We start from the raw sequence: 25,672 nt of genomic DNA, 5'->3' as shown, positions 1-25,672 counted from the left end.
TCATTCACATTTACCATAAAAACTAAGGTATGAATACTGTTGTGTTCGTGTTTTGTTAATCATCTGTATAATTACTATTTTTGGATTCATAGACATCACCCTCCCTTCTGCTTTTTCACAAAAATCATAATAAACACTGCCAACTAAAATACACTCATGACATCTCTCTGTAGTTTCACAACTGAAGTATTTGTTCTAGAAAAAGAGTTGTTTAGTCTTATGGGAGAAAACACTAAAAGCAGTGCTGTCAATACCTTATAAAAGTAGGCATGTTTCCAACTGTGCATTTGGCGATTGGAGCACTGGCCCACTTTGCTATACTTTACATCATCAAAACTACAATTTGAACTAGGCTTTTCATTATTAAAATACTGTAACGTCTGCTTCCAACTCACACTCTCAAACACATAGATCCCCTGAACGTAGCTCACMCTCCAGATCCCAATCACCTGAATTCTGATCACCTGTTCACACACCTGTATGCCATTTACACAAACTATTTAGCTCAGTTCATTGCATCCCATCATTGTGAGGTATTGTTTGTTTTTGTCCACGGTCTAGGCGGAGCGCTGTTTAGGGCCATACTAGTCCTCCTGTGTATCATAGTTTTTGGCCATTCTCACTAACATCGTTTTTTTTTCCTATTTCCTGCCTGTACTTTTGCCTATCAGATTTCCTGTCATCAACCTCTTGCCTGATCTCCCAGACTACGTTATTAGCCTTTTTCCTTGCCTATACTGTTACCTTTTTGGATTCCCTGTGTATGACCTTCTGCCTGTCCCTGGACCCAGCTACCTGCCTCCTCCTGTGGGCCTTTACTAAATAAACACCTGCTGCACCCTATGCTTGAAACAAGCACTCTGTCTCCCATCATACTCATTACAAATACACTGGGGGAAAATGATATCGGACTTGATTTTGGCATGTATGAGCACATAAGGCCATAAACAATAACCGATTAAAAAACAAAAATGGCTACACTGACCTATAAAACTGGCAGTCAACCAAACTTTATATCTTCCTCTCTACACTTAGGGAAGAGGAAGGGGAGTGAATCTGAATCTTAGCGTAACAGCTTACAAGATCTGGCAGGGAACCAATGTTCGGCCCTTTGCAACAACATTTCTGTACCAATGGACTAAGACAATGTTGTGCATTTTGGGGCGTGTGTGTGTGTTATGTTCACAACTTCAGGTTGTTCATGTGTAAATGTGACCGCTCATGCATGTGTATATGAGTAAAGTCTCAGTAACTCAGCACCGGGTTGACACTTCAAATGTGGAGAATGGAGCTTGTGCCTGTCCTGTAAAAATAATCTTTCCAATCCAAGCTTACTCCAGTTTCTGTTGGACTCTTGGGATATCGTATCAAAGTTCGGTACCCCCATCTTGAGAGGTGTGTGGATGTTAGGGTGAAAGGCAACGCTATGGCAACAATTACCAAGTAAGCTTTAAAGCACCTGACATTTTACAGCTTGTCACGCTAGTTACGGTGTATGGGGCTTTAGGTTCAACTGCACCCCCAACTCTCAGCCCCAGCTCTCAGCCCTAACCCTCAGCCGGAGGTAAGRCCCAGCTCTCAGCCATCTAGGAGAAGCATGGTTGTCAGTTGTGACATTCTAAAAGTATAGCGGGGTAAAGAAGATAAATGAACAAGGGGACTGGGGGAGAGCCCCACGGTGTCTGAGCTGTGACAGACCTTCCTCTCACTACGAGGACCTATACTTTGTGTGACACCACTGCTTTCCATCAACCACTAGCATGAGAGCTTGACAATTATGGAAACAAATCCAGACCAAGTACCAGAAGAAAKCCTCTTAAATCACATGGCTTTGAATGTGGAGTTCTGATCTTTTCCTGGTTGTAGCTAATGAAGAGAAATGTATTTCAGATGTTTGTAGCTGTCACTTTAAGAAAAACACCGTTCCAGCTCTCATCACACCAAAATGGGTTTAATGATGTCATAGAGAAAGAATAATATTTCCTGTGTGAGGGAAGAAATTGAGGTTTGCGGGTTTGTTTTCTTTCCCTGCTTGAAAACACATTGTGGTTTTATTGAAATGACCTGTCAGTGGGGGTGTGCGGGCATATACTGTACAACGATACGACAGGCCCACTCAGTACAACCAGGCCTACTAACCAGTTTGCCCATGCTTCAAACACTGTGAATAAATGTTTTGATACTTATTATTTGGTGAGGTAAGCCATATTGGGTGGTTTGGATACAGGAAGAAACCTGTAAAACGTCACGCTAATAACTGCTTCAACATATGAGGTGACCGTTCCATGTACAAGTAGAGCAGAGATTTATGCCTGTTGTGGCTCGGTCCATAAAAATAGTTTATTTTTCTGTTTGATCCACTGGCATCCCTGTTTACAAGTGGGGTCTGCCAGGTGAGAGCCTCCAGCTACTGATGTAAATGAGTAATGAACTCACTAGACTGAGACCAGCATGTGACTTCAGCTCTGGTGCTGAGTTTTGGAATGTGTTGATGCTGATGGAGTAAACAGCATTCCAAAGCGAAACAGAGAGGGAAAAGGCCTCAAAAAACCCTCTGCACTCCTTCACCCCCTGAAGGAGTGCAGAGGTAGTGAAAGTGGATTGGTAGGTCAGTTAGGGTTAAATTCTATAGCCTACCTGGGTTTTATTACAACCTATTCCAATAACTCATTTTACGATGCAGCAGTGTTCYCGATATGTATGCAGATAACAATGGACAACATCATCGACCAAGATCATTTGGAGGATGAGGAGGAATCAGCAATTCCATAACTCTTCACTGCTCACTGGTCTCACCTGTTTTTTCACCACGGTCTCCCTTCTCGCCCTTCAGTCCTCTGTCTCCTTTGTCACCTTGGAAACGAAAGACAGACAACAAAATATTGTGTTACGCTCAGTGGCAGAATAAGAAGTAACACAGATTAATATATAACATCATGTAAGTACAAAATTAAACTGAACACAAGTGATTCACTTGAAGAAGAACAGTATTACGTGTATGTCCCTAGAGAACCTTCCAGCATGCTACTTCTCTGAGCGGTGCCCTCTCCGTCTGTCATGGTTGACTCTGTCATTGTTGACTTTATGTGGGTGGGCAGGGATTAGACCTAAAGATAGGCTATGGTTTGAGGTTTCCAAATTGCCTTACTGGAATACTTGGGAGACATGAGAGGGTCTTTTTGCTCTTGGTTGGGGGAACATAAAGTAGCTCTAAAATAGCCCCCCTCACCCTGAGAAGAACGCCAGATATACCAACCTCAGGTCTGATATTAAACATTATCCCTCAGCTCAATTTCCCTTTGGATAACTTATTATCTTGTTAACCTGAATTGAAGCCTCACAAACTAAATGTAATTACCTTGTCATTAGACATACAAATTATAGGACAACCCCCTTGTGAACTACAGTCTCTTCGGCTTTTGGTTTTCCTAGRCAATGCATTGGACTAGAAACAGTACAAATAGCAAATATGGTCAGGGTATATGTTTCCCCAAAAGTCAACATGAACCCATATGTCCTTGATTCTCTGTGATCTGAAGTCCATTATTGTGGGCCATTGTTTTGTTTGTTGCTCCGCTCTCAACATCTGAGGCAACTCAGCTGTCTGTGGATTGTATGCAAATTTTGAAAGACAAAAAAGGGTCAGGGCAAAAGACAACATCAATTTAACGATTAAAGGATTTAATTAACAAAATGAGTGGGATTGAGAAGCTGAAAGCACAGTTGTCCTGCATCTCCTCTTTCAGAGTGAGCGGAGAGAATCGTTATGGCATCTTTCTGGCTTGTCCGATGATGTTATATGCTTTACAGACATAGAAAGCCTCACTACTTGAGGCCAGTTAACAGTCTTATGAATGCGATTGAAAGTAGATCCTCCTTGAAGACATTTGTGTCCTGAATGAGGGCATCTGATGTTGATCTGATGAGGATCGGAGTGTGGACGCAGGGACATTCTAGAGCCTTGCAGTTGCAATTCTTGATTTCAGATGCCAGCACCATACATGCAATTTACTGTCTGGACTTGAGAGAGGCTGTAGAAAATGAAGTAATCATTCCATTTCAATCTTTAATTCCACTCAATAAAATCTTCAGATTTGTTGTATTTTAATGTGTAATACCAGAAGTATGTCCATGATAATAGAGGACACCACGCAATAAGGCAAAAAGGAACATTATTGTACTATTTAGTAGAATATTCATAAAAATAACAAACTAAAGATATGCCTTTGATGGAGTCCTACCGCTCAGTTCTGTGGGAACATTTCTCTGTAATTACAAGTCTAAAACCCCAAGGTGTGTTTATGAGCTGTTACTGTAATAAAGTAACATTACACAATGATTATAAAGTGACCATTATCCCACGTTTACTTCCTGAATTTTCATTTTCAAAATCACAGGAAAGGGACCAATTGCAGTGGCGCCCAAACAGAAGCACCAAGTGTCGGGTAGTGCTCCGTGCTGACCACATCCTCATCGTAGGTTGAGCTATTTTAGACACTCACTCTGGTTCAAACACCTACCGCAAACACCACTCTACCTCACAGAAAAACAGACATAATGAAACTGCCTGGCTATTCATAGGCCTGCTTTAACAAGCCCCAAAACACCTCTGCCTTTTCCACAAGGATCCTTTTGCAAGCATCACTGATATTTCTCTAACCCTGTTAATTGCGTGTTGTAGTCTCAGTGAGTCAGTCTAATAGAGCTGGGCCTGGGAGGCCAGGGCAGATAGACAGCACAGGGCATCCACATCCCATCTTAATGTTGTTGGCTCACAGAGGTTAAAGCCTCCAGCACAGGACAGTTCAGCCAAACTAAACTGATCCAGAACAGCTGTTTGGTTAGCATGGAGAAATAGAATAGGCCCATTGTGGAGAGTCAAATCTATGACCAATACGATAAGGCGCTGTGTCTCGAATKATGTGTGTGAGAGGAGTATCTCTCACACACATCTTTCAAAACAAGTGCTGCTTTCCAACACACAAGGTGACGAAAGAGGAAACGGCCTTCTAGAAGGCTTTGAGACATGGCTATAGACTCCAATGGTGTCGAGGCACCATATGAGTCTACAGCCAGTTCTCAGGGCTAAGGTTGGACCAATTAAAGCCCGTACATGGCTTTCCTCTATTAGTATGGTAAGAGCAAGACATACACTATATACACTACCGTTCAAAAGTTTGGGGTCACTTAGAAATGTCCTTGTTTTTGAAAGAAAAGCWAATTTTTTGTCCATTAAAATAACATCAAATTGATCAGAAATACAGTGTAGACATTATTATTGTTATGTCTCATTAACCATGCCTACGCTGTATTTCTGATCAATTTGATGTTATTTTAATGGACAAAAATGTGAGGACATTTCTAATTGACCCCTGAAGAGCTCAGTGACTTTCAACGTGGCACCGTCATAGGATGCCACCTTTCCAACAAGTCAGTTTGTAAAATTTCTGCCTTTCTAGAGCTTCCCCGGTCAACTGTAAGGGCTGTTATTGTGAAGTGGAAACGTCTAGGAYCAACAATGGCTCAGCCGCAAAGTGTTAGGCCACGCAAGCTCACAGAATGGGACCGCCGAGTGCTGAAAATCTAACTGACTTGGCTGAATGGAAGCAAGTCCCCGTAGCAATGTTCCAGCAAAGGTGTAGGCAACTCCATATTAATGACCAAGAWTTTTTTCGACGAGCACTTTTGGTCATGAAGTGTATTTCTATCTTCAAGGTTTTAGGTTGGCTCAGCACATCAGCTGATAAGGTAGGTCTGCTATGGGTTAGGCTGGGAAGGCAGAGGGCCTGCAGATATAGTTGTCAATGAGACACAACAAATCAGACGGAATTGACCCTGATCCTCCATCCATCTGCCTTGGATTACCTTCTCTGGAGCCTGAGCCTAAGAGAGAGCACGGTGGCACAATCGGTGAGAGCACCCCTTTAAGGTTCAAAGAGACAGGTAGGTACAGATGATAGTTTAACTAAGGATTCTACAGCTGTCAGACAGTAATAATATCAGACATACCTTTGGGCCCTTTGGGTCCCATATCCCCTTTCTCCCCCTGTAGGCCGTCGGGGCCGCTCGGGCCTTTTAGTCCCCTTGGACCCTGGATGCCTTTTTCTCCTGTTAAACCTGCCGGGAAGACATAGATAAATGTATTTTCTCAAGTCTTTTCAAACAGGATATCTGGCATGCATTTCAAAGAATGAAAACAACCTATCTTATTGGGATATTTGAGTACGATGGGCCCATTGCATGCCATAATAACATTTTCCAATGTTCTCTTTCTTTATTCATAATTTCATTATGTCATGAAAGACTATCTAAGGGAATGCCCTTACTCCCTTCCCAGGATGCTTTGAGCCCAGTTTGAGGGGCTGTTATTAGGTTGTTAGCAAACAGAGTGGATTTATGGGTTTGAAACCACCAGTGGTCCTGTTCACTAGGTATTGAAGATATTGTCACTGCATTACTCACAAGGTAATGTACTGGAGTACCCAACTCTTTAATGAGTAGGAAAGTGGAAAAACTGAGATTTTGAATGTGGTAGGAGGAGTGTTTTGGGTGGCTATAACAAATGTTCCATGTTCCTAAAGGGAGGCTTGCTTTCAGCATTCTTCTTGGAAATAAGTCTTTGAGGGTCTATGAGGGTTTACATAATTCACAATTGTGACCCGGGCCAATTACAGTAAGATCCTTTTAGAAAAAAATGGTTTCAAAAATGGTTGAAGAAAGTAATGTATGTTGAAAGCTAGAATAGGACAAATGACAGTACCGTACAGTGTACGAACCTCTCATCCCTGTGAGGCCTGCAACACCAGGGGACCCAATTGGCCCAACATCGCCCTTCTCACCCTTTGGTCCTGGAGGCCCTGTTGAAAACAACGTAATTAAAGCATTAAGTTGATCCCAAGATAATATAAACTGATTAATATACTGTAATATGAAGACAATATGATTATTGAAGTTGTGTAATCCCATAAGTCACTGGTTTCCTTTTGGTATGTCATTCTTGTTTCACCACACCCTCTGACTAAAGCAGAGGAGCTTAAAGGCAAAATCTGAGTCTGAAACATGGATAAGGGACATCGTTCAATGGTTTGTTGTACTTGGAACCAGTTGACTGACTTCAGACTTGTTTGTAGAATTAGCTTGGCCTTGATGGAAAGCACATGTTACACAAGGTACACCACAATGGAACCACAATGGAATAGTTAGACATTTGTCTTGTTTTGTCCAACTGACATGTTCCAAAGTAGCCTTTCACATAATGGTGTGATCTGATCCTTACAGATGTAGGATCTTTATTTGAGACATTTTGCTACAGCAGGAAGATAATCCTGCAGCAACAGGAAATGTTGTGGATTATAATGAACTGACATTTTTGTAGGGGTTGACATATTTTCCATAAGAGAAAATCAAGTCTGATGTTTTAAAGTGGAAATTAAAAAATGTCAGAAGACTTTTTAAACCTCAAATACACTACAAGTTTTATATTTCCTGCATTGCAGGAAATTTCTCCTGCAACAGGGTGATCAAACTAAGATCCTACATCTGTATATCCTAAGATACTGTCCTGGCCATGCTTTGAGCCACTCAACATCCCCTGGCCTGGCCTGAAACTTTACTGGGAAAATATTAATCTATCGGAGTGAAATAGTGACTAGTAAGAAGTCAGGTTGACTTGGAAGTCATATCATCCTGGGTGGCTGAAGGAGAAAACACTGAATTGAATTGAGTGGTGACTGGTTTGTTTTAGTAGGATCAACGGTATCACTCATCACTTCTTATTTAGAGTCTTCTATTAATTAAATTGAGAATGTTTAACATATAATGGATCAGCAAATCTGATTTGGCTGAGCAGAATCKATATGTTAGTAATGGGCTAATTGCATGTCAAGGGAAAATGGCTGCAATGCAATCAGTTTTGACATGTTTAATATCAAGCTGATAGATAGATTATTTGAAAACATTAGACTGCTTTAAAAAGAAGTTRAGGCTATTTTAGGTGACTGATATTGTTTTACACCAGGATGTCCATTTATCAAATTATCTAAAAGAACATTTTCCTTATTTTGTTTCACCATTTGTGAATAATGAAAACAGCGCTAGATCAATGTTATATAATGAAAATCACATTTCCATGAGAATTAAATCAATAGACACACTGCTCCTCCCAGCCTGAAGACACTTCACTAAAACAGCAAACAGGTCACTCCTGAGGCCAATACTGTTAATCAAGTGGCTGTGTGATGATTATAAATGTTTCCATGCTCACGCTCTCCTCAGACCAACACATCACAGTTTCTTAATCCACCTCTCAACTTTGCAAAAATGTGTGTTTTTGCAATATGTTTTTTTCCCCTTCTCATTTGTCCACCGCTGCTAAATTGGAAGGTAGGCATGAAACATAAGCAAAAGGCATTGGGATGGAGGGAGGGAGGGAGAGGAGGCATCAGGCCAGAAACACCAAGTACCATGGCGAGGTGCAGCTTTCCTGGCTAAACCCACACTTAATGACAAACAAATGTGATGTGAGGGGGAACTAATGACAGGGCTGAGTTCCTTGGTTTTGGAGGCTTCTAAATGGAACCCCCAATTGTTTCCAGCCTAGATAAACCACTGTCCCACCTACAAACAGCATACATCAGATACTGGTTTACTTATTATGCAAAGATTAACATCACTCAACTCCTATCAACATGGAGGTGGTGCTAAGATGACATACGGAATTGTTTTAAAATGGTCATACWATGGATCATTTAGCTATTTGATTCTGAATTTTAGGACGCCTTTAGGAATACATTTGACATTTTTTATGTTTTCTTTTGGTAAAATTTAGAATTCGGCCATTGAATAGCAAATTCATAAACGGCAAAAAGGACAGTCAAAAAATGTATCATAAAAACAAGATTTGGAAGTGTCTGTCCTAAATCTAGGAGATACAGATTTAACCCCTTTTTGGGGGTAGGTACAAAACTACCATAATACTTCSATTCGTTTTTTAAAAACTGGTACTGTTCATAATAGTTTGTAGGTCAAACCGTTCGGATGCTACTGACGTTTATGTGAGAAGACTGATTTTCGGGATGTGTCGTGGTCTGACAAACACTGCTCTAGCTCTGCCACCCTTTCACTGTGGAAGTGAAAGTAACACATACTGTATCTCAAGCTTAAACTCACAGATTTTGCTGGGGATTTTTGTGTTATGTAACTTAGATTGATGCACCGGTGTGTCAATRGACTCTAGMGGGATAATCATGACATGAACTTCTAGCCAGTGATTAGTGTTGGGGCCGTTATTACCTTCTAGGAAGGTGATGTTCTTGAGGATATTGGAGTGCTCCCAGTCCTTGAGCCTCAGGTCCTCTGTGATGGTGCTGAGGATCTCCACCTCGTTCTTCAGTGTCTCCTCCATTTGCACCTGTGTCTCCCTCATGTACCGTGTGTCCTGGCTCACGTTGCTGATCTGCACCTGCAGGTCCTGGATCTTCAGGTGATGGATGCTGATGTCACTCGTGAATGTGTGGTTGACCGCATCCACCGTCCAGCCCACCTCCTCAAGCCTCTCCTTGAGCTGGTCCACCTGATCCGCTGCGCTCTTCAGCAGTAGGTCGTGGTCGTGCAGCGAGACAGAGGCCTGGGCCAGCTGGTTGCTCAGCCCACTCACGTTCCTCTGGGACGATTGGTCCAGGGTAGAGACACGGTCCCCCAGCTGCTCCACWGCACTGTCTGTCGACTGGGAGTGGCCCTGCAGATCCCTGATGTCCCTCTCCAGGCCGTGAAATGCCCGGCCCAGCTGCTGTAAGGACTCGCTGTGGTTCTGGAACAGGTTCTCCAGCTTCCAGATTTTCTCCAGGAGGTTTGCCTGAGAGGAGACGTCGCCCAGGGACTGCTGGAGCTCCCGGGAGCGGTCCCCCATACGGGTCATGTTCTCCATCAGTGCCTCCTGCTTCTCTGAGGACATCTGAGACCTGGACACTGAGGAGGACACATGGAGAGAGGAGAGAGATGGGATTTTACAACGCTTACATAGAAAACGCTAAAGATGAAGAATGCTTACTAGAGTAAAAGTGTGAAAAAATTTAATCAATGTTATTTCCTGACATTTGCTGGTTGAAAATACAATCTACATGATCTTCTAATCAGCAGGGTTTGAATGGGTGGAGTTTCGGCTTGCCTAAATAAGTTAATAGACCAATAACAAAGAGAGTTACAAACCTGTCTGCCAAAGCCATTGTGTTTCTTATTATTTCTTATTACAGTAAGGATCTTAATTGTTACACAGAAATTATTTGACATTGATATAAAAACAGCTGCATTGGGCCTTTAAGGTTTAGGTTCTGTTGGAGGGAAGTTTCTTGGTAACAGTGCAATCAGCCAGATAGATACAGTATGTTGAAACCAAATCCTCTCAGCTCTGCAATGACAACATCCTCTGTTATACTTTCAATGTAATGTAATGTTGCTCAATGAGAGAAAAAGAGAATGTTGGAGAAATGGATGGAAATGGCTAATTCCCAGCACAGATGCTCAGAACCCCTCTCATCCCTGTCCACAGCTATTATAACARTGTTGCCTATGTGTGTGTTGTGTGCCAGAACTAAATTAATTATTTCAATATGAGGGACATGTTGCCTACATGGCTGCACAAAAGGGACTTTATATTCCTTCTCATTTTATGTTGTGCACATTTCCAAAATGACAGTCTATCGTACAGTATGTTATTTCCACACGAAGATAAGCCTAATTGTTATTCATCAGGAATTCACTGACTTCGGTTCTAACGTGGCAAAAACCACAAAACCAAAACAGATGGATTTGTTTCCCAGCAGGATAAATTAAGAGGAGAGAGATGTGGGTTCCTGAACTAGACTCGGGTGAATATAGAGTTGGTGAAGGTCTGCACTCATTTAGCATTCAATCACTCATCCTTGGTGACACCGACGTCTCTGGTAACACATTGAGGCTRTTGGCGTGACCTGCTCTACTGAAGGCCAGTTGCAAGAACTCACACAAGAAAACAGACACATTCCTTGAAATGCTCCAAAATGCACAAAGACTCTTTGCTCCTATTCATGTATTTCAGTTTCCAAGAATCTGGGAGCCCAATTAAGTTTCAAGCAATGCTCTGGAGGAGATCTGATGTATACATTTCAACATCGCCCATGCAACATTTACCTGCGAACCAGAGACAAACAAAATTGCAAACAGGGGTGTGGCGACCAGTAAACTGSACTGCTCATGGAAACAGCCAGCAGGTGAGGTCAACAACCCCAATCCTCCACTAGACTACCTACCATGAGGACTGCGGAATCTGTAAAAGATATGGGGAGTCAATGTGTAAAACATCCCCTGTGAGAGTGTGGTGGCGGACATGTTATTCCCAGAGTCCTCACTGTTCTGGTGCATCATGGAGTTTTACAGGATCATACTGTGCAAGACCATCTCTAGGACCAGGTGCTGGGCAGCTGTTTACTCTCAAACTAGTTTAAAAAAAACAGGAGTCTGAAACATACAGGCCACGTGCCTCTCCTTTTCCTGTTTTTGGATTTCACATCCCCACACCCAGGTCCCTGATTATCCACTGTTTTGCCTCTTAACAAGCCTCTTCAAAAAAATAGTAGCCTCATACATGTTCTGTACCTGTCCCAGGAGTTCAGTATGCAGGGGACTTTTGACCTCGTGGAAGTGTGTTATTGTCAATAAGAACTGACATCCTCTTGTAAAATAATAACATAAATACCTCAATAAACAACCATATGTTTTTTCAGCTACACACCTCCTCTAKCAGTGGATGTAGTGTAAATATAAAACCAAAACATACCCACTATAGCTCGTTATGGGTTCTATAACCAAATGACCTGGAACTAACAATACCATAACCACTTTGATTAGACAGATAAAGTTGACTAGGGGCGACTACGGGTCTGGGGCGACTACGGCTTCAACTCCTGAGGAGGGTTAGTAGAGGGGGAAGGGGGTACTTGCATTGCTAACTATCCATGGACAACCTGCTTTAAGCATGGTCTTCATTCCTATCTCTGAGAAAAGTCCAAACAATATACAGGTTTTCGAAAAGGAATAGTGTCAGTTTGACAGTTTGCTAGGCTCATAGCGCCTGTGTGCACTCAGAGGCTCAAATGACCAAAGGGGGCTGAGGTTGGGGCTGATGAGGTTTGGGGCCCCACACCCAGAGCTGGTCTGGAACCGGCCTAATGGACTACACATACCAAGTGTGAGGAAGGCGATCGCCACAGCCCGCTGTGACTCATTTGTTCTCGAACAGAGCGAGAGCAGCCTCAAACTGAGCGGCTTGGCCAACTAGTCTCTCCATCTAGCTCGCAGAGGATCACTGAATCTCTCCCTGAATGGGCCTTAGTTGAGGGGATAGATTACAACAGTGCCTGAAACTCTAAACATGTTATGTCACAATATTCTAACAGTACTGTCTGATGTGGCTCATGTCTCTCTTTTTGGCCTTGGGTGTTCTGGTGAAAATCAAAAGTTAAACAAAACTTGTCACTGATATTCTGTATTTTAAGAGTTAAAATATGTCAAACATCCAGTTTACAGAGTGTACCAGTTAATGTTAGACCGCACTCTATCAATAATACATCAAGATCATAACACACTTATCTAAAGTTCAAGTTAGACGTTCAAGTTAGACAAGTTAAGCAATATCCTACAAAATCGTGTTCACAAGGACGAGTGATACATTGCTTCATTGTGTTATCAAATCAAATCACATTTTATTTGTCGCGTACACATATTTAGCAGATGTTATTGCGGGTGTAGCGAAACGCTTATGTTCCTAGCTCCAACAGTGCAGTAATACCTAACAATACACTCAAATCCCCCAAAATGTTAAGAAAATAAGAAATATAGAAATATTAGAATGAGCAATGTCAGAGTCCGGAATATAAATATATATATATACAGTATATGATGTTGTGTATAGACATTATGGACAGTGTATGAATAGAAAAGGTGTGTTCAGCAGTAGTTATATAGGATGAGCCTTGACTAGAAAACAGTATATCCATATGAAGTGGGTAAACAGTATGTAAACATTATTATAGTGACCAGTGTTCAATGACTATGTACATACTGTTGGGCAGCAGTGTCTAAGGTGCAGGGTTGAGTACCGACTGGTAGTGTGATGTTGAGTTTTGTGCCACTGGACAACTGCTTACATTCCTGCAGCTGGAATCTTCTCATGGATTAAGTAAATCTCATCGAACAATTAAACTGCCAATACTATAATTTGCAATGCATTCCTCTACTGTCTCTGTCAATCAGCCTTTTATAAGAAATACCCTGAGGACGTGTGATGTTCATTCATAGTGGCATCTTTTTCAGTGGGTACCACATACAGACATGCATGACAACCATTACAAAATACACTGAGTATACAAAACATTAAGAACACCTGCTCTTTCCATGACATAGACTGATCAGGTGAATCCAGATAAAAGCTATGATCRCTTATTGATGTGACTTGTTAAATCCACTTCAATCGATTTAGATGAATGGGTGGAGACAGGTTAAAAGAGGATTTTTAAGTCTTGAGACGATTGAGACATGGATTGTGTGTGTGTGCCGTCAGAGGGTGAGTGGGCAAGACAAAGGATTTAAGTGCCTTTAAATGGGGTATGGTAGTAGGTGCACTGGTTTGTGCCAAGAACTGCAACATTGCTGGGGTTTTCACACTCAACAGTTTCCCATGTGTATCAAGAATTGGCCACCACCCAAAGGACATCCAGCCAACTTGACACAACTGTGGGAAGCATTAGAGTCAACATGGGCCATCATCCCTGTGGAACGCTTTCGACACCTTGTAGAGTCCATGCCCCAACAAACTGAAGCTGTTCTGAGAGCAAAAGGTGTTCCTAATGTTTGGTATACTCAGTGTACAAGTAGTAATGCAGTCAAGGAGGTTTTTCTCATCTCTATCTGAACGTGCCTAGAGGAAGGACGCAAATATATGAAGGTATCCATCACAGAATATATAATTGAATAAGTTAAAGGGAACCTTAACCTATGACCAGGTAAAATATATCCATCATATTACAGCATGAATCTAATACTTCAAAATATACAGCCTAATATACAGCCTACAGTTCAATGTAAACACATGGATTCTACAAGTTTGAAACGTTCCACAGCGATGTTGGTCCATGCAGACGAGATGGCATCAGCCTGTACCGTTGACACCAGGAAGGATGGGTCAATGGACTCATGCTGCTTACACCAGAATCTGACTCTGCCATCAGCATGACACAACAGGAACTGGGATTTGTCGGACCAGGCAATGTTTTTCCACTCATTCTACACCACTGTTGGTGATCACGTGCCCAAGGTGCCCACTGGAGCAGCTCCTTCTTGTTTTRAGCTGATAGAAGTGGAACCCAATAGCCCAACCGTGACAAGGATCAACGAGGTGTGCGTTTCGAGATGTCGTTCTGCACACCACAGTTGTACTGCGTCATTGTTTGTCTGTTTGTGGCCCGCTTGTTAGCTTGCACGATTCCTGCCCTTCTCCTTCGACCTCTCTCATCAACAAGCTGTTTTCGCACACAGGACTGCCGCTGACTGGATTTTTTTGGTTTGTTGCACCATTTTCGATAAACCCTAGACACTGTCATGCGTGAAAAGCCCAGGAGGGCAGGTGTTTTTGAGTACCTGGATCCAGCGTGCCTGGCACCACGATCATACCACACTCAAAGTTGCTTAGGTCACTCGTTTTGCCCAGTCTAACGTTCAATCGAACAGTAACTGAATGCCTTGATGCCTGTCTGCCTGCTTTATACYGCAAGCCATGGCCACGTGACTCAATGTCTGTAGGAGTTAACAATTTTCATAAACGGACGGTGTAGCTAATAAGCTGGCCGGTGAGTCTATGTTCCACTGTACATCCATATGTAGAGTCTTTATCAATAAACATAAAATTACCCACATCAAAGCAACCCCAACAGCTGTTTCTCGGTCTTATCTGTCACCATTCTCCTCTTCTGACCCAAGGTCAAGGGCCCTTCAGAAGAAGGGTTAGGGCTTAGAGGCATGCATATAAGTGAATCACCCTGATAGAGAAAGAGACCGTGCAGGGCAGGACAGGGCAGGTGCTGACAGTGTTCATGCTCCAGACAGACAGACAAACAGTGCATCTGGACAGAGCAGGTTAACCTGAATCTGGGGAAGTTTAAAGGCCATCTATCAGCCATGACAGTTATGGCTCCCTGTCCTCACATTTATCTGTTATGTCTCTGACTGGTTCTGGGTTCTGCATAGGCTCTATCATTAACAAAACAAATTATATATCACATTCAGAGAGGTTCAACATAATTTATCCTATATGAGTCATTTACTGAAAGAACTGGAATATGAGTATACTTCTGACAGTGTCTAGCTACCAATAAGCTGATTTACAGATGATCTTGCACCTGATTAAATCATTATAAATTCTTTCTCTATCATCGCTCATTGCATATGAGAAAGTATTCTCTCCCAGTGACAGACAACGATGCAGATTAGTTACAATCTCATGCACAGGTCTGGGTGTTTTAGACATCACGAAAGGGCTCTCTGGGGAGAATCAACAACCTTGTCCACCCAGCAATGCTCTAGAGCTCTGGTCTGGCCATGTCTTGGCAGGGACACAATAGGCCTACAACAGCGCTCTTGTTTTCTGAGGAGGACACAGTGTCACAGAATGTTTGAGTAGACACCAGGCCAGAGCCCAGTAGAAACCTGTACCACTACGTTATCACCCAGGCCTGCACTCCCATGCTGGCTCCATGGTGGCACACCCAGCCCTAGGGCTCAGCCAGCATACCCACCCCACAATAGGACCATTGTCTCTGGGAGAGGAGGCCAGAGAGACGTCCATCCTAGATCCTGCTCAGACCAGCTCGGCTCTTTCATCCACAGTGTCACAGACTGGCCAAGAAGCAGCCCACTCTCAAATCAAAGGGATCTCAGATTGTTAAAGGGCTTTGAGAGAAAACATACAGATACAACCAGGCTCTTACAGTTGAACAACTTAATGTGAGCCATGGGACGCACAAACTGACATGACATTTACAGGGTGGCTCGCTGGGCTGGCTCCATCTGCGTCCACTTCACAGTGCCACTGTCAAGAAGATGCACGGAGACGACTATTAGAGCCGCATTCCTCCGAGAGACAATTTTGAAAGCAGTGAGTCAGTGGCGTCATTTCGTTCTGGGAATGCGTGTCAGGGCCTCGTCAGTGTTGCTGAGTGCTCCTCTCGGCGCTGAGAGCAGAGAGCAGCACTGAGCGCTGTCACAGGGTGCCAAGTCACTCTTTTTTTTTAGCACATCAGAGTGTGTAAGCTGTGACATGACTGTCATCTGGAACACATTTCAGTTTGTGTTCTGCTCTCGGTGTCACGCGCACATTAAACAGAGCATTAACTTGTACTCAGGCTGCAGTAAAAGTGGTGGGGAGGTCAGGAAAAAGAGTCTCATCGGATTTATTCTGTATACTGCACAGTGCATGTACGGACCTGACCCTGTAGCCATAGATGCTAAGCTGGCTGTTTAGGCCTCTCAGGGTTTTCAATAAGGTTATTCAAAGGGCCTGCTGAAATTTCTGAGGTGGCCATGGAAATGTATACAGGCGTAATTAATTTTGGACTGTCTTGCCCCAACAAACAGCGATATTGGACGCCTGAGTCAAGATTAATATCCCACGGGTGTCACATCTTCTCCTGCTCCTTCCCTCCGGCGTACGACGTCGCCAGAATACTAACCACCCGTCCTGGGATTCATCATTACGCACACCTGCACTCATCATTACGCATACCTGGACTTCATCACCTTCATCATTTCCTCCCCTTTATATGTCACTCCCTTCTGTTTTCTCACCAGTTGGTATTGTTCTTGTGTACCGGCGTGTAGCCTTATGTAATTGGCTCGTTACTGGTTGTGTTGTTTTATTAAATGTTTCACCTGCACTTGCTTCCCGACTCTCAGTGCTGTTATTACAACTGGAGAGATCCTTTTTAGGTCAACCGTTATCATATTGACCTTTGACTAAGCGTTCCTGTTGAAATTAGAAACCTCTCCCAGGACAAAAATCCTTCTGTCGTCCAACTTTAATATCTAATAATAAACATTCTCTAATCGCAGTTTTCGATGCCATTAAACCCTTCCCCACCCTGGAGCTTTAATCAATGATAAAAGTTCCTCTGTGTGCCCAAGTGCTCTTCAGAGTCTAAAAACATGGCCCATGCTTGGTTTACATTGGCCTTCACCAACTATGCTAAAAGCCAGCGTGTCACTTGATTGTTGACTCTGATACTGTCTACTAGCTATTCGTTATGTCCACCAGCCAAATTGATGTGCATTTGAGCTGTTTGTGGGGGAGGATGAGTGAGCAGACCAAAAACAGCTGCCTGTGCTTCCAGTATGCCATCTATCCCCACGGTGTGAGTTCTGTTTGTGGTGGATACACATCAAGTAGTTCCATGTTGTGATGGCAACCTCCGAATGTAATACCTCAAACAGAGAGTCAGGTACTCCAGTGGACATCTGCTATGAAGGGAGAAATCGAATCTGTGCACACTACTGAATTGTCCGAGCAACTAGAGCCGTTTGGGAACTATAGAGAGACCTTGACATTTTCCAGGTGGAATAATACAATTATGGGAGGTTAAATCTGTTTTGTTTCACATCAGTGAAAAGCCATTATTCATACTGTCTGGACAAGACAAAGGCCCGACTTAGTCCTGTTCCCGGAACAACCTTTCTTACCCATAAGCCTATGGGATTGAATGCGTAATTGAGGAGTGTAGGGTCGTTTGGACGGTATGTGCGCTAAATTGCTGTGGATTACATAGATCAGTCAGTGTCCCAGACAGGGAGTTACCAACTCTATCTGGACCATGTGATCCAGGAGTGGCTATGAAGGGACTGTCTGCTGGACAATGAGAAGGTCAGACCTGACCAACAGGCTGTAGCTAGCTCGGGATGTGTGGAATGGAATTTCCACCAGCTATCTGAAACCTAGCTGCTGAAATATAGAACCCAGGCTTTTGTTTGATTCTGATTCACTTTCTCTGGTGTGAGAAGGATCAAAGCCAAGTCCTGCTGAAAGGGGGGTTGGCTGGTTGAAGTGATGCATTCTGGGACCACGGGGGGAGCTTTTCCCTGAAGCCCCTGAGGTAGAAAGCACCTGTTCTCGCTCTCTCCCGAGGGCTTTCACTATGGAAATTGAAAATGTCTTGTGCCTAAGGAAACTTAAATTAGAGTATTCTCTCTCAATTCATCTGAGCTTATCTCTGCATCTATCCATTACTACTTCTGACGTTCAGGGAGGGAGGGCATTATCTACGTCATTGCCCGTAGGTTTGCCAACACTACAGTTTTATGAGATACTGTACCTTGAAGAAGCATTGAGGCAAACAACTTTGAACCACTAGTAAACCAAGTAATGAGACAGATGAAATTTCCCTCTTCGAACTATTGTTTCCCTAGACTAAACACTATTTTTATAAGAATGCCACAAAACAACTTTTACAGCCACAATAGAAGGTAATGATGTTGATCTCAGAGGTTTACTGTAGAGTCAACACAAACAAGATATCAAGTTCATGTAACTTTACTATCTATAACCTGGGGCTTGGACATGAGACAAACAATCCCTTCGGTTTTTGCTCTCCAATCGTTTGTTTAATTTGTCTTTGCCATCTAATCAACTCCCCATACACTGTTTGAAAGTAACAACTATGCAAACCCCTGATGACAGCCATCATGCATTGTGTGTTTTCCCAGCAGTATAATCACTGAGGCTGGAAACCCTATGGCGGCCAAGACACAAACACAGCCCAGCATGAGTCCTCGGAATCTTTTGTGCTTAATTACCTCTTTGTAAAACATAGAAACATTTAGAGGTTTAATTTTGTACCCTGCTGTGACATTTGAGTGTGATATACATTTATAGTCCTCTCCTGCAGACTTCTAGAATCACAGTAATCATTTGTGAAAAGTTGTATCAATGACACTGCTGGTTTATTGGACGGGCAGAGCTTTGGTTTTCCGATGTTCATTTTTCTAAAACGTGTCTGTTGTGAACTACTTGAGGTGCTTGAAAGTGGAATAGTTTATATCCTATTAACCTCTTGACATGAAGGGGTTTTGTCCCGGTCGGTTAGCAGGGACCACCGACAGCCAACGAAAAACTAAGATTCAAATCAACAATTCCCAACATAACTTTTTAATGAAAGTATATTATTAACATCCAGCCCAGATATGGGGTCAGAGCTTATCGGCCCTTTCATCACTAACCCCTGACTATTTTTAATAGAACAGCTGACAAAGCTCTCTGCGTGGAATGAACTCAGCACATGGAGACAACTCATTATAACAGTGATGAACTGCAAAGTGCACAGTCCAGCAACGGGCCAGACCAATTATGGCTACAATGTTAATTGACACGCTGTTTAGCTCTCTGTCTGAATGGGCATCTTTTTAGCATTCATGACTTCCTAGTAAGCCTATAGGGAGCAGGACTTATCCAGCGGGAACCCAAGGGTTCATCCATGTCTGTAATGAGTTCGGCACAAAGGAGCCTGAACGTCAGCTCAGAAGTTCATTAGAGGGGCTTTTCCAAAGAAGAATGGACGGAAACTGGGGCAAAAAGGGGCACTTGAAAACTAGAGAGGGTTCCAGCCAGGGCTTTAACTCTGTTGCCAAGCTACACGTGTTTGCGAGAAATCTTTGTCTTCTTCGGAATGCTTATGAAGCCCATATAAAAGTTCACTTCTCACTAATATCAAGCGTAAACACATAAAAATAAGAAATAACTTGCAAATGTGCACGGAAACCCAATCGTTTTTCAGAGTTGGGTGTGGCAGTTCTATTGATGTTCTCTTTCAGGTATGAGGAGAAAGTTATTCTATGGATGAACTGGGCATGACATGTGTTATAGATTCATGCTTTTTTATCTTGTATCATGTTATATGAAATATGTAAATATGGTCATAAATAACTTCAGACATCATAAAAAACTTGTCTGTGGTTATGCTAAGCTCAACTTCTCATTATTTTCCCAAAAACTCAGACTGGATTTGATTGTCTCCTGCCTCGCCCAAGTCCTATACTTCTAATAATTTGGCTGAGTAGTGCCTTTCTAGTTGGTCACAGATAATGAAAACGCCACAAGGTTGGCATCAGACCACAGACCTTCCTTTAATCTGTCAGTTTGTGGTTAAGTTGGCCAGCAGTGTGGTTGAGAGTAAGCAGAGAGGTTTGGGACTAAGCTTTACTGCTTTACACAAACTGGGCCAAGAAAGCCCCAGCGCCCAGTCCAGATCATATCCTGGAAACATCATACCGCAGACAAGGAAGATGGTTTCATTGGTCCAAATTGACTTCAGCAAGGCAGGAGAAGTTCAATAGCGCACGGGTCTTACCAATCATATGACTTCAAAATCACATATAAAACGAATGAAAAATTAAACCCTAGAAAGATTTTGCACCATAGAGTTGGGTGTTGTAGTACTATTGATGTTCTCTTTGAGCTATGAGGAGCGGCTCAATTGACCKTGCATGCAGAGTCAAGGTCCACCCCAAAAAGCAAAACATCTAAGGAATGACATGTCAGGAAAAAAAACAAGTTAATTGGAAAACAAAATCGGAGGTCTGATTTTTCATAGCAGAAACCTACAGTATTATGGTAATTTATGCTAACCAGCAACTTGTCAGGAAAATCAGCAGCCCTCAACTTTTCCAACGATCCACTTCGGGAAAAAGCCATAAGTAAAAATGTGCACAAAATTGACTGGTTACATACAGTACATTCAAATGGAAAACATTACTCAAATGTACAGGGTAAACAGAGGCATGCAGGAAATGGTTCCTGTGGTAGAYAATCATGCCACATAACATTTATTAATACACAGGGGTTGGAGGGTATTTCTAAACATTGTTTGTGGACGCCAATGATTAGCAATAGCCTAAGTACTGTATGTCTACAGTAAAATACTGTAGATGCCTGTATCTATAAAAGGTAATTTCCTCTCAACAGAAGGATGTAAGTCTCTATCCAGACAGCCTAGCAGGGAGGAAGGTCCAAGAATAGGGATGCCTAAATATAGCAAAACTCTGATTGAGAAAAGCAAATAACTAGACACTGGTATCAGTGAACAGACCAATATGTTTTTTACCAAGACTATAAAAACATGGACAGTGATGCCTTGATCTTGATCTCTCGGAACTGCTTAGACATAAAAACCAATATCATCTCAGGTCTGACTGCATTCCTTATAAAGTAGCCTCAGAGCATGTTAACCTGGTGCTGAGCCTGTAGAACTAAATCAAGTCACCATCGTTCCAACTAATAACCATCTGGGGAGAAGTGACGGTGAGGCCGTCATGACTCATGACAGAGCAGAAAGGTTTTCCTGTTGAATGTTCTCTCTCAGCAGTGCTTCTCTGTTTAACTATTTACACAGATGGATGAGGTTTAGTTCATGGAACTGGGCTTGCACAACATTGAAACACGCCCAACAACGCTCTTTTAAATCTCTTATATTTCAAATGTATGCCAGACAGGCCTATGGAAAATGTTGTCCTACAGCTTCAAAAAAGTCTGTTGCTCTCAAACTAGGGATTTGCTGGCTAAATGAGGTAAGTAAAAAAAGTTATTATTTAATTGAATTAAGTGTGTAAGAAATATACAGACATTGACACACCGAGCCCAAAACAGGAGGTAAAATACCGACGTAGTTTGGCCAAATACGAGAACATAACATATGTCTTGTCAGAAAGAAACTAGGTAACGTTAAATTCACATTAGTTGAAAACTCAACCAAATGTAAATGAAAAMTACACATTGAACTGACGCATGTGCGCAGTGGGTTATGACCGTATCATGGAATAGGCAACTAGTCGGCCTTCAAAACAATAGATGATCTGAACAGGTCGATCTGGTTTATTTCATATGTAGAGAGACTGTCCAGATGACCTGTAGGCATTTGGAACAGGACTATGCAGGAAAAGGTTTGGGGAGCAGTTGTTACCAGCAAATCCTGGTGTTTTCACGCTTTGAAACATGAACCCACTATAAGGGGGTAATAGCTCCCAATGCCTGAAGCTTAACTAGGCACTTGATTATGATTCATAGGGGCCATTTATACAGACTAATGTAGCCAAGTTAAAAACATTTTTTAAAGCAGCTGCAATTTGTTTAGCTATTGAAATAGAACAACTCTAACATGACACATTGGTTATGTACCTGGAATAGGAAGCTGCCTCTCTTCACGCTCAGTTGTTGACAGTAGAAAAGCATGAACTCTCTGTGACATCCTCCTTCAAATTTATCCTACATACAGTTTTTGGGTTGACATTTCATTTATTTTTTTTGCAGTCTTTTCCCTCTTGACTGCACCGGTTCCTTCCCATCTAAAAACACTGGTCGAACAAGTCCATTACTTTTACTCATAAACATGGAAGATCAAAACTATGAGAGACAGTAAGGAGCCTAAAGGTTGTTAAACTCACTGGAACACTTTCAGGCAGCTGAGAGAGCCAGACTTAAATCAGGGAGGTCCCCACTGGAACCTAAATACTAGCTGGGTCACTCACTTCTCATGTACTCTCAACATCATGTGCTAAGGTCAAGTAGCCGTAGAACATGGAGGGCTTCAGTTTTACTTCACTGCTCTGCTAAGCTYAACTCTGAGATTTTAGACTGTTATACAGTATCCCAATTCTCTATTCTCTCCATATGTCCCTCCTTACTGTCCTTGGCACTTCCATTCCATCTCAATTCCTGAGGAGGAGGGTGATAGTTACTGTGATTGTCAGAGTAATGTGTAGTTATACTAATCCTACTAAGTAGCAGATTTCTTTGATTGTACTGTATGTAAGCTGTTCAACTGTTTAACAGCTGCGACAGCCATTCTGAGTCAGTGTGCAGTGGCCAGAGGTATAGCAACAGAGGTTGTTTATGGAAAGCGTGTGAGCATCCTCTGATACAGTCCACAGGGTTCAGTTCTGTATTCATGCCGCGCCTTCTCCGACCTTACAGAGATGTAATCTCTCAGCATGGGTCAACGAGTACATCTGAAATATCGAGTGATATGACCTCTCTCTCTTACAGTATCTATCTAAAAGTATAGATTAAAGGTTCAGATGTCAGGTCTGCAAATTTGTGCTGGCTAGGAGATTGAAGCCCAGGTCATATAGGGAGACCTCATAAATATTCACATATGAACGCAAAGTATTTATATGAATGAAAGCAAATGTGGATTAAAAAGTGCACTGGGTGTTGGTTCATGTTCACACTGGAAGCTTGGCATGGTCCCTATGTAATTTCCCCCTCCACAGCGGTCCTCATGTTATGTTAATCTCATTCAGCCTCTAATGATCCACATGTCATTTTATAGGGACTATCTGAAAGCTCTGTTTGATTAGTTTTTAAATTAGCTTAAATTTAAACCACAAATTACTAAATACCTCCACGACAGTGTTTGTCTCATACAATTTTCAGGCTCCTTTTCAAATGATGTCACTGGTATTGCATGTCGGTCCCAATAATGCCTTTGCCTGTATCAACCTATAGAACTGCAGTTATTATGGTCCTGATGGAAGGAGTTGGAAAGGCCTGCTTCAAATTACATAGATATTACACAGAGTTTATCCATCCAGATACCCGCTGTTCACCAACCCAAACGCTTAAGTCTGTGTCCGGGAACTTTCCCCCTTTACTAATAATGCAGAGGTGTGATTTACAGGGAAACACTGCAAGGTTTCACTGGGCTACAGACCTAGTATCTACCAGTGAAACATTATTCATTTGTCAGCCATGGCTACCAAGAGCCTCATTCTTTTCAGATTCCAAATCAATCAAAAAAGCTAAAACAAAAATGATGCTTATGTTAGTCCTATTTCACACATGTACAAGCGTGTAATTCATTCGCATGTTGGAATTGGAAATGTGTTTTTTGCAGATCSCACTCTTCCTGAGACACCCTCGGAGAGTGGGGTCACATCTAATGTGAATATATCTATGGAAACAACGGTACAATTCAAAATCGGTGTAAACAACAAAACACATTAACATAAATCCAACTTCAAACTTTCCACAGTTTTGCATTCATCCCACCAGAGTGGTCATTAGTTTTGAAAGACCTGTCAAAACAGTGACTTCACATCACTCCCCTATTCAAGCCCCTTTCTGTTAGTCCTGCTGCTCTTGTCTAAATAAAGCGCCAAGGTGTTGCCCACGTCTGATATATCAGCATTACAGGTCACCAGGGTATTGGTTCTAACCCTGACAAGTCACGTTATAGACATCCTTCCACAGACACACACAGACTCAGGCCTGGAGGAGGGGAGAGGCTCTGGGCACGGCTTAACAGGAGAGTCGTTCAGTATCGTTTCATCAAGCCATGACACCCACCATCTCAGATTGTTCTGAAATGGTTTCCGTTGTTAGAAAAAGATAAGATTAGCATTCCTGCAACATTATTTTGTTGAAATGTAATTTGATCTGACAAATTAAGATAATTGATTGCAACAAAATTGGCCCTTTTAATTTATAGGATTTGCATAACCAGTTTATTAGGTACACCCATCTAGTACTGGGACAGACCCTCCTTTGCCTCCAAAACAGCCTGAATTATTCAGGGCATGGAAACGTTGCCTGTTTCAACATATAGAACTTCAGTTATTATGGTCCTGATGGAAGGAGTTGGAAAGGCCTGTGTCAAATTACATTATTCCATATACTGAATGAGACAGTTACTTAAATTTAAAGTGGGGTACAATTGCAAAGCACAATCCTTATGTATTACCTCAGACAGACTAACTGTTTTAATGTCGCAGTACCCATACATTTACCAATTCATTCTTCATCTTGTGGGATCACTGATGTCATTGGTRGCAAACGGCTGAAGCCCAGAGTTCTCAAGTGAAGTCAGATGGACTAACAATTTGGAATTTCACTCGAAGAACTTGAGAACTGAACARATCTGAACACAAGTCAACCAGAATACCCGTTTCAGACAGTGTACATCATTGATTTCAATCACATTTGATCCCACAGGGAAAAATGTCAAGGATATTATTGTAACATCCACCATTCACCTCTTAGGAACTAGAATAACATTGACAGTGTCCAATATAGTCTTTTATCTTATTTTAACTACCCAGATAGGGTCGATGTGGTTGTTAATTTAAACTCACAAAGAGCCAGTTTAGCAACAACATGCTTTGTAACTCAAGGGATTTGACTTACCTGCTAAACAGAGACCAAGGATACACAGAAGTACCAGGATGTATAGAGACACGATAGCATACTTGATGGCAGACAGAGAGTTCAGGTGGCTGCAGCAATTGTCTGACTTTCTTCTCCTCTTGGCAGAGCCGGCTAAAAAAGAAAAATCTCTTTAGAAATGGACGACAAAGATGGATATAAAGGCTCTTAGGTGAGGTCTGACGTGAGGGGTAGAGGATAAAAGAAGTTGGATGAAATTAGGATAACATGTCATGAGGTAATAAAAATGTCCTACATGAAAATGCATGCCTGACCGTAGACTGAATGACTTATTGCATTGTTGCTGTCAGAGACAATATGAGCATCTCTCATTCCATAGGACAACTTTATGAGTGCAAAAAAATCCCCCCAAATGATTGTGTTATTGCTCTATTAGTACTGACG

General features: G+C 42.2%; 1 protein-coding gene across 4 annotated transcripts in view; it reads right to left on the bottom strand.

The window, feature by feature from the left end:
• LOC111973451 (scavenger receptor class A member 5) overlaps positions 1 to 25,672 on the bottom strand; it is a 44,678-nt gene that overhangs the window by 14,000 nt on the left and 5,006 nt on the right. For 3 of the 4 annotated variants that reach the window (XM_024000816.2, XM_024000815.2, XM_070446539.1), the window contains exons 3-7: positions 25,250 to 25,381; positions 9,292 to 9,966; positions 6,777 to 6,857; positions 6,010 to 6,117; positions 2,797 to 2,853 (exon numbers count right to left, since the gene is read on the bottom strand). In XM_024000816.2, the coding sequence (XP_023856584.1) occupies positions 2,797 to 2,853; positions 6,010 to 6,117; positions 6,777 to 6,857; positions 9,292 to 9,966; positions 25,250 to 25,381 (1,053 nt within the window). Of the gene's footprint in view, positions 1 to 2,787; positions 2,854 to 6,009; positions 6,118 to 6,776; positions 6,858 to 9,291; positions 9,967 to 25,249; positions 25,382 to 25,672 lie in introns of all 4 variants that reach the window. The other variant, XM_070446538.1, reaches the window with a different exon arrangement.

The sequence above is a fragment of the Salvelinus sp. IW2-2015 genome, linkage group LG14 (assembly GCF_002910315.2).
Source record: "Salvelinus sp. IW2-2015 linkage group LG14, ASM291031v2, whole genome shotgun sequence".
Taxonomy (NCBI): domain Eukaryota; kingdom Metazoa; phylum Chordata; class Actinopteri; order Salmoniformes; family Salmonidae; genus Salvelinus; species Salvelinus sp. IW2-2015.
This window is presented reverse-complemented; position numbering and strand designations above follow the sequence as displayed.